Source organism: Poromitra crassiceps (assembly GCF_964638095.1).
Source record: "Poromitra crassiceps genome assembly, chromosome: 13".
Classification (NCBI taxonomy): domain Eukaryota; kingdom Metazoa; phylum Chordata; class Actinopteri; order Beryciformes; family Melamphaidae; genus Poromitra; species Poromitra crassiceps.
In genome coordinates this window covers 8,573,384-8,583,383 of record NC_139644.1, presented here as the reverse complement: position 1 = coordinate 8,583,383, position 10,000 = coordinate 8,573,384, and the positions used below count along the sequence as shown (strand labels likewise).

General features: G+C 43.7%; 1 protein-coding gene across 1 annotated transcript in view; it reads right to left on the bottom strand.

Annotated features, from left to right (window-relative positions):
* Positions 1-5,299: 5,299 nt before the first annotated feature.
* The window catches only part of LOC310787911 (tubulin polyglutamylase ttll6-like), a gene marked incomplete at both ends in the record, with an annotated part of 36,302 nt that continues 31,601 nt past the window's right edge, over positions 5,300-10,000 (bottom strand). Inside the window, 5 exons of the mRNA XM_083649365.1 lie at positions 5,300-5,450; positions 7,936-8,039; positions 8,257-8,646; positions 9,694-9,789; positions 9,931-10,000. The exon at positions 9,931-10,000 is cut by the window's right edge and continues 74 nt beyond it. Coding sequence (XP_083505491.1) covers positions 5,300-5,450; positions 7,936-8,039; positions 8,257-8,646; positions 9,694-9,789; positions 9,931-10,000 — 811 coding nt within the window. The remainder of the gene's footprint in view (positions 5,451-7,935; positions 8,040-8,256; positions 8,647-9,693; positions 9,790-9,930) is intronic.

Genomic DNA, 10,000 nt, shown 5'->3' with positions numbered 1-10,000 from the left:
GACTGTAGCAGGATATGTGAAGGAATGAACTGTACATAGCCTTACTTGTCACCTTTTGATAAGAGATTATACTGATTAATAAATACTTATCACAAATCTGTCTGAATTGCCCAAGATAAAAATAAATGTTTGAATGTGTATCGAGGTGCACAACACACACAAAAAAAGGGGGGGGGGGGCATAATACCAGTATTCACATCCATAGCAAACAAATATAAGAAGGGAAAACATTTAAAATGAGAATGAGACATACTGTTAAGAAATGCTTGTGCTTGCCAATATATATATACGGTATATATATATATATATATATATATATATATATATGCACACACACACACACACACACACACACACACACACACACACACACACACACACACACACACACACACACACACAGATATATACACACATAGAGATAGATAGATAGATAGATAGATAGATAGATAGATAGATATAGATATACACACAGTATATTACAGTTCCTCATAAATAGCTGCAGATGATCTTTTCTTGATATTTGTCATTAATGCTTTGTTGCCATAGTAACGGTTTGTTGTGACTCTCATTGTCAGACCCTTGCTAAACGGTTACACTTTCATTAATGAAGAAAATGGTTATTCGGTACTTTTGGAATTCTACACTGTCTGGAAGGTTTCAAATCAAGAGTTATAAAGATGATCATAAAAATAGCATAAAACTAGTGTTTACTTGAATGTTGATTATGTCTATAAGCTGTTTCAGAATGATGTTCCTTTTGCATTTAGGCATTTTGTCGATACTCTTATCTAGTGTCTTCTAAGTGCTCCACTAAGTCAGCATTTGTTAAACCCATGATTACAGGTAGACTATAATGACCAAGTGCAACAGACTGCAATACAACACTTGATACAAAACTCCTACAATGCAACAACTATCAAACAACAAAGGATCTCTTTAAACCACCTTCATCCTTTAATGCCTCCATGATGCCATTATAACTTCCATGTCTGTGATTCTGTGTGTCCATAACTCAGATGTCTGTGATTCTGTGTGTCACACTATTGGCTGAAATACTCATGTCAACTTACATGTGTATGTTCATCCAACATGGAGATGACTTTTGCTGAATTCAAACAAATTGTCAGTTTATAAAAGCTCTACTGTACCCTCTTTGGCTTTAAGGAATAGAGAACAAATGGTATTAAAAAAAAACACGGGAATAAACCTCCCTTTAAATATTGCCTATACAATAAATCTGCAATGTCTATTCAGTCAAATGAAATGTACTCCCCGACACGATTCATATTTTCTGTGCTCTCCCTCTGACTGGCTGTGGTTAAATTAAGTTCTCCATCATCTGTCGGCTGCATTGAAGCAATAAATACATTAAAAGATTAAAATTGCTCTATGTGTGTGTGTGTGTGTTTTATTGAGGATGTGTGTATGTCTCGTGTGTGTGTGTGTGTGTGTGTGTGTGCTTGTCTTGCTGTTTGTGTCTGTGTTGTGTGTTATTTGCTCTCACAGTGCCACACAAGGCCCTCGTCTTGTAAATGGTTGGTGGAAAAAGGCAGTAAAAGGTTTTGGACAGAAAGCTCAATTAGCCTGTTGACTGTTGATTCCTATAAAAGACAGAGGCTGCGTTCACACTGCCGCTCAGAGTGGCTCAACTCTTATTTTGTCCCACAGATCCACCTGATGTTTTCAGTGCAGTGTGAACAGATGAAAACATGATGGAACATGACCTGATGTTTTCAGTGCAGTGTGAACAGATGAAAACATGATGGACCATGACCTGTATTTGTTCTTATCAATGTTAACTCATTGAGTGCCAGCCACTTGAAACGTTCCCAATTGTATGTATTAAATTATAAAAAACGACCCTCAACATTTGGGAAGGCTAAGCCACACAACTAGTTCGTTATAATCGAACGCCATGCTTCAAAGGCAACTTTACGACGGTGAGGACTCAATCACAGCAGATATCCGCTGATAGCCTACCACGGAGATCTCACAGGCACAGGCAGCAAAACCGACGCGCTGATAGAAAAATCTCCATGGACGCGCCGCGCTGCGCTCAGGCCTCGCCCCCCGACACGCCCCGTGCGATGACGTCATAATCGCCATGCGCCCTATGCGCTTGGCTGGGCGCGAAGAGTATGCCACAAGCTTAAGAGCACCTTAAGAGCACGTATGCTAGGGGCTGCGTAGGGAAACAATGGTTTTTGGTGGCGACGCGAACAGCGATGCGTCTCGGCGTGATCGCATCTCTGTCACTTTTCGTGCACGGAGCTCCTTATTTGAACATTAAGACATGTTCGCGCATCAACTTGTCAGATCAATGCTACAGCTAAGCTAAACACTTTAAAACAGTGTTGATAAGCAGACAACAGGTGCATGAAAGCTCTTTCCCACTGTCTTAGACCCTGTTGTAAGATATAAGCCAGAGCAAATAGCACCGCCATAATCTTTTCTAATAGAGCAAAATGCTTTCATGCGTTCCTTAACAGCAGCGCACTCGGACTTTAACCACACTTTATAGTTCAAACAACTCGGCCCACTAAACTGCATACGAATCGTGATGCACGTTCCAAAGACGGACCCCCAACGTTTTATGGTTGTAAAAATGCAGTATGAACAAATAAGAATATTAATAATAAAATCTTGTGTGTTCATTGTGAGGGCTTTTACAATGCATCCGTTTACGGTTCATTGGAAAATCAATGTGAAGTTTACAGAATCAAAACAAAGCCATATCCACTCTGCTGTAACTGATGAAGCATGAGATCTCCTCTCAGGTTTTACCAGCTCATTCACTTCCCTCCACAGAATGAAATGCAGATCCAGTTTGTGCTCCTTATTGTTGTCATTTTGTTTTCTTATGCCGTGTTGACCTCCAGCGCCACAGCGAGAGCTCAGCTGAGAGACTCGGTAGAGACGTGGTAGAGCTGAAGTTTTTCATAGGTGCTGCCAGAAGTAACGCCAAAAATAAAAAACAATGATAAAATTAGTTCATTTTGTTCTGAAACTTTTTTTTTTTTCAATTCCCCCCCCCCATTTTCTCCCCAATTGTACTTGGCCAAATGTTCCCCTGCTGCCCTGGTCGCTGCTCCATCCTCTGCCGATCTGGGGAGAGCCATAGACGAGCACCATGCTTCCTCCGACACATGCGCAGTTGCCAGCCGCTTCTTTTCACCTGACAGCGGGGAGCTGTCAGGTGAAAAGTATGAATTAAAGTATAAATTAGGCTTTAGTAGTAATAGCAGTACTACTAGTCGTCGTCGTCGTCATAGTAGTAGTAGTAGCAGCAGTAGAGGTTGTTGTCGTCTTGATAGAAAGGCAAAGACTTTGGAAAGAAATTCATACATAGGATCGACTTCACTATTTAGATTTGTCTAAGAAACACACTTCAGACATTTAATCAGAAGCCTTTAGATCAGAATAGCTTGAAGAGAATGAGGAGCACAGAACACAGTCCAGCCTGTTGACTGGTCGTGTACAGTGAGTAGAAGTAGAACATCTTGACTTCAAAGATCATATTTAGAGACAAATGATGCTTGCCTGCTGTGTGAACATGGCATAAAGAGAGCTGATCCCAGCCCAGCAGCTGTGCCTTTAAACTTGGTGCACACACCCTGCACTGAGGTGCAGCAGCTCACCTGGACAGGTGTTCACCACCACAGTCACAGAGGCACAGGCTCTCAACAGGCTGTGTGTAATAATGTAGGACAATAAATCCAGGGGTTAATTACAGGCGGGGGAAGCCGGCTGGTCGTCTGAACAGACCTCAGAGGGGACAGTTAGGATAATAATGTAGTATCATGATGTAAGGACATAAACACAGACTGCTCTGCAGGAACTGGCTGATGAAGAGGAGAGGAGAGGAGAGGAGGGGCTGAAGATGTGAATGCTGCCTGGCAGGACTGAATGAAAGTGGTTAACTTACACTCATGACGGCATTTTCTTTTGAACACAACATTATTTTCTGACGCCTCGTTGCTCTCATTTCATTTGACTCTTTTAGTAGTTTTGCACTATTTGTTGAACGACAGTTTAAGGACACCACGTCCACGTGTATTCTAAATATTCAAAGGTTTCTGAATGTATGTGGATTTTTACAGAGTGGGGTCGCCATGTCCATTACCCCGAAACATACGCGTCTTTTGATGGTAGGAGGAAACCGGAGTACCCGGAGGAAAGCCACCCAAACACGGGGAGAACATGTAAACTCCACACAGAAAGGACCTGGATGGACTGGGTTCAAACCCACAACCTTCTTGCTGTGAGGCGACGGTGCTAACCACTGCGCCACCGTGTTTGATGAACCTGTAATTGTTCTTGTTTGATCATAAATATTTGCATGCATGCCCCACCCCCCCCTGCCCCCTTTCAAACTAAAACTGGTTAGTCTTTAAATCAGGTTAAGTTGTTGCAAACTGAGGAAGAAAACATGCTGATTTATTTAACAGTTTGTCCCCAAACGTTTGACAGGCAGTGTACATTACATTTCACTTTAACCAGAGGTGAAACCAAACCAGGTAAAGCAACAAACAGGGAGAGGAGAGGGGCATCTCAGAGGAGACTATTAAGATTGAGCATTACATCTCTCTCTCTCACACACACACACACACGCACACACACACACACACACACACACACACACACACACACACACACACACACACACACACACACACACACACACACACACACACACACACACACACACAGTTTTAAATTGGGGGTATTGATAACAACAATCTTTTTATCTTATTTTTTATTTTATCCGTAATATTTGTTTTGGTTTTTACAAGATGTCCTAGCATTGATTTGGATGTTGTTCTTTTCCTTTGACTGTTGTTTTGATTATTTTTTGATTAAATGTCATTTAGAATCGTACTATTCAAGCACTGGAGGAAACAATGGCCATTTGGTGTGATTTGCTCATTCCTGGAATGGTGGAAAAGGGCAGTTGAAGGAGACATTTTCACTACTAAAATTATTACTATTTTAACTATCCTACCACTAGTAGATTGTAGATTCATAAGTTTAAAAGTTTGCACAATTGTCGTGAGACACACAGTGCCACGGCCGGGTGGGGCGGTGGAAAATATCACGATATTCATGAAATATTGTGATATTCGATAGCCCAAATAAAATCATCAACACGGTGTTTCAGTTCACAGTTTACTGATGTTAATAATCAATGGGAGTCCTTAAATAACACAAATTACATTCAAAATCGACATGACGGAATCAGCTGCAAAGCGGCGCCGCTTCAGCGTTTGTTCCTGGCCGTTTCCGCTTTGTACCGTGCTCACAGCTCTTTGGCTGTTTGGCCAGTCCGTCTGTCCAATGAGGTGTCAGAGTTCAGGGGGGCAAGGCGTGGCAGCTGGAAGTGGGCAGGGCTCAGGACCGTGGCCGGCTGTAACCACACGTCGTCCCGGCCAATCACTGAGAAGCGGCTGCTGTCCAAACGGGCCAGACAGGGAAGGAGAGAATATTTTAACGGGGTATCAAGAGGGAAAATTTCACCGGAAAACAACCCAATCCAACCGTTACCCTTATCTCTTACCGTCACAAGAAAATGGTGTCTTTGAATCTGGTTGAACTAAGAACTTGAGGCTATAGTGCAGGATCCATCCAGGGAGGTTTGATAGGCGGAGGGGTAATTATTAAAAAATCTGTGATGGTTTTATTGGTTGGAATTTTTATATACACATACTAGTATGCCATGAGGTAAAAATCCTCTTTCCAGGAAGTTAAATTAATGATATAAAAAAGAGAAAATAAAGGTTATGCAGAATGTTGGTATTTCTTCTTCAATAGGTGTAGGTTCTAAAGCAGTGGTTCTCAAACATTTTCATGTCAAGGACCCCTAAATGAGACCATGGATCCCCATTTGATAAGATTTTGTCCCAGCGTCCCCCATCTGATATTATTTTAGTTTTTAGATGTTTTATTACTGAACGTGTATGAAAGTCGACCATAATAGTCATACATTCTGTCATTATGTTACAGAAATGTATCCCACTTTTTGCTGGGGACCCCTTGGAACCCCCTCAAGAACCCCTGGGGTTCCCCGGAGTCCACTTTGAGAACCACTGGTCTAAAGAATTGCTTACAATTTTCTACTTTATGGGGTGTCCCAGTGGCTCACCTGGTAGAACGCATACCATTAAGGCTTAGCCCTTGATGCAGCCGACCCGGGTTCGAATCCGACCTGTGGTCATTTGCTGCATGTCCTCCCCTCCTGCTTTCCTGTTGCTGTCTAGCACATACTATCCTATCAAATAAAGGCAAAATGGCCCCAAAAAATCATCTTTAGAAAAAGGTTTTCCACTTCATTGTGAATAGACCCTTCTCACGGGGGCCATTTTGTGTCAAAAAGGCAGGGTAAACACAGGTGCAAGCAAAACACTAATGAGGGTTTCCAACTTCCATGACACTAATGAGGGTTTCCAACTTCCAATCATGGAAGTTGGAAACCCTCATTAGTGTTTTGCTTGCACCTGTGTTTACGCTGCCTTTTTGACACAAAATGGCCCCCGTGAAAAGGGTCTATTCAGCCTAGCGGTGCGAACACACTGGAACAGGAAGTGGTGCCGTGTGTAAACTCAGCTCGAGCAGGAGTCTGGTCATTCACACCTGTTTTGCTCCGAGCCCGTCACAACTTGTACTGACTTCATGCCTGGCTGCTCACGGCTCACGTCCAAAATAGACCAGACACGGAAACTGTCGCTGCAAGTGTTGGAGTGACACTTGAGCCTACCGCTCTAACAGCTCTTTTCGGAGTCCCTCCCCCCACAGTATCATTATCAAAATACCAAGCAGGCTTTGTGGCCTATACAACGCTTTTAGCAAGGCGCCTAATTCTATTAAAATGGAAATCCGTTAGCTCACCTTCTCATTCCTTATGGATCAGAGATATTCTTTATTTTATTAAATTGGAAAGAATTCGGTGTACGATGAGAGGCTCGTCAACTAGATTTTTTAAAACATGGGGACTATTTTTTAGGGTGGTGAAGGGTTTGCAGTTTCCTGAGATCCCAAAGGACTGATTTCTGTTTCTCTGTGATGTGTTGGGCCTGATGATGTCTGTCTGCTGTGCTGTCTTCTCTTCTTTTCTCTTGTGTGGGTGGGCTGTGTAGATTATGGATATTTGATCATGTACTTGTGCACTGTGTTTCTGATGGGTGATCGGATCGGACTATGTCAATTATTGTTTTACTTTTGTTTTGTTTTTGTTTTTGTTAATAAGAAAAAGGAAGTATCTCAGGGTGAGAATATTACTTGTGTACTGTTGCTGTTAGGGAGGGTATGGTATAGGTATTTGTTTTTCCTCCTCTTTTCCAGTGAACCTGTTTTCCTACGACCGTATACACATATCTTTACTTTTGTTTTTTGTTTTTCTTGTCTTTCCAGTCCTATAACAGGCAGTGAAATTTAAATACTGATGTGCTGTATCATTTATGCCCTGAAAACTTCAATAAACAGAAATGTGAAAAAAAAAAAAGAAACTGTCGCTGCAGGCCGCGAGCCGCCCGCGCCGGTGTGAACGGTCTAATCTGTTAAGAAGGACGCCAAAATGAAACCTGCCTGCGCGTCCAGACTCTTTGCCTCGCTTCCACATCCAGTGTGTTTGCACCGTAACACCGGTAAAGTATCTGCTGTGTTATTTTTAAACTGGAGGTGGCAGTGAGCTCACTGTCAGAAGAACAACTGGCAGCCAGTTTTAAAAAGGCATTTTCATTCATTAAATGTTGGTTGGATATAAATGCATGAGTGGATGTATGTTGAAGTGGAGCAGGAGACCATGTGTTGGGTCGTGTGTGCATGTGTGTGTGTGTGTGTGTGTGTGTGTGTGTGTGTGTGTGTGTGTGTGCGCGCGCGCGTGTGCGAGTGATTGAGTGAGTGAGTGATTGAGTGACACGCACACACACACACACACACCTGGAGGCCTTTGTGCGACTAGCTGGGTAGGGGGCGGGTCGTTTGTAGATGGGGGCGGGTCCAGAAACGATGAAGAGGTCACTGTAATTGTCAGATTGGCACACCTGTTGGGGAAACGAGCCAATCAGGAACAAAGGTCAAGACTGCCTGAATTCTTATTGTGTTTATGATAAATTACTAAAATAGTTAACGTATTAAAAATGTGTATCAGTGGCAATGCTATGGAGGTTGTCCTATAGTCTTCAGCCAACACTTTTCATTCAAAAAATTTCAAACACAGTCAACCTCTTTGTCATTGGCTCTGGTCAGAGCTCCACCCACCTGAGACAGAGGACATGTGACGAGGAACGGAGCGCCGCGAGATCGCCGCTCTGCAAAGGGCCTGCTGTGCTTGGGCTGGAGCTGGGGCTTTGCCTGGGGATGGGCCTGGGGATGCTGGGGAGGGAGGCTGCTTCGACAGGGGGGCAGGGCTGGGTAATGGTTGAGGGAGTGGAGGGTCTGGTTCTGGGCCTGAGCGGTTGCAGCCTGGGCCGCAGGCTGCTGAGGCCAGAGCTCAGGCTTAGGACCAGGCGTGGGACTAGCTGGAGGCTGGGAGGGACAATGTGGCTGGAGTTGGGCCGGAGGTTGAGGCTGTTCACTGTCAGCCGGCTCCTTCCATAAAGACAAGCCATCAGCTGCTGGACCCACACAGTCGTCTCCCAGTGGATCCAGCTGGGGGAAAACAAAGAGAGACTAGAGACTGTTGGCTTGCGAACCATAAATAAATTGATTGATTAATTGATTGATTGATTGATTACAACTTCTGAGGATCAGTTTTGTAGCAGGTTCACCAGCCTCATCGGTCAGCCTCATTGGACATCCAGGGCTCTATTTTGGTGCTGGTGCTAAGTGACGCTATGCCCAAGCACAAGTGAATTGCCAATTTCATTGGCCGCAAATCAAATATGTCGCGCCCAGATTGGCATTTTCGTGGCGTGCATGAAGGCGTTTGCGTCATATATGGGTTGGGCTCGCGCAATAGGGGGTGTGACAATAAAAAAAAAAACAGTCGGCGCTGTGCAACTTTGACATCAAATAATAATGAGTTCACGTTTCTGCCAAACCAGACACCTCTTAGTGCTATTTTGGCGGTTTTATTACTGCGCACATATATATAAACAACACAGGGGCATCTGAACTCACATGAGAATGCTTTGTGGATATTGTAATAGGCTCTATTTACCCCCACATTGCGCTAAATTGACTAATTGAAATGCAAGCTGTAATCAATTAAACACTCCGGTTTAACAAAGCATGTAAACACAGCACTCGTGCTTATGCAGCAGTCCACCACATGAAAGACCCGACAAACACAAGAGACAGAGATAAATCAGGGCCACTCATCGCTTCCGTTCAGTGAGACATGCTGTTAAATAGGCTGTAAGACACAGACAGGCAGAGCTGCAGCAGGCTTTGGGGAGTAACAGATTACTTGTAATGGGATTACATAATCAGATTACCAAAAAAGGTAACTATAATCTCTTACAGTTACAGAAAAAAGATGTGATCAACATTTGGTAAAAATTGGGATGGTCCAGTTCGTGAAATATGTCTGGTCTGAGTGAAGCCATAGCTAAAATAATTCTGCGTTCTTCCAGACAACTCGGAGTACACTGGAACGCCACTCAAAGTCAAAGTTCCTACTTGTAAACCTGGGGGGTGGGCAAATCTCTCTACGAAGACTCATGAGGACTCACATTCACTCGGTGGTCAGCTCACCATGGTGGTCATGTCAGGCTGGTGAACCTCAGGCTGGTTGTCTGTGGGTGTGTTAGCATGTCTGTACGAGGCCGTCCCCTCCAGCATCTGGTACACCTGCAGGGCGAGGGGAGCGAGGAAGTCAAGTTACAGAATGAGGTTTAAAAGAGCATTTAGTCATCTACAGTATGAGCTGGATCAACCAACAACATCAAGCAACAACTGAAATAGATGTGATCTCCTGGCAGAAGGCCTCACATGCTGGGTGATGTCCAGCTCCTTGATGAGCTGGTCACGCAGCTGGAACTCACACAGACGGATTAGCTCC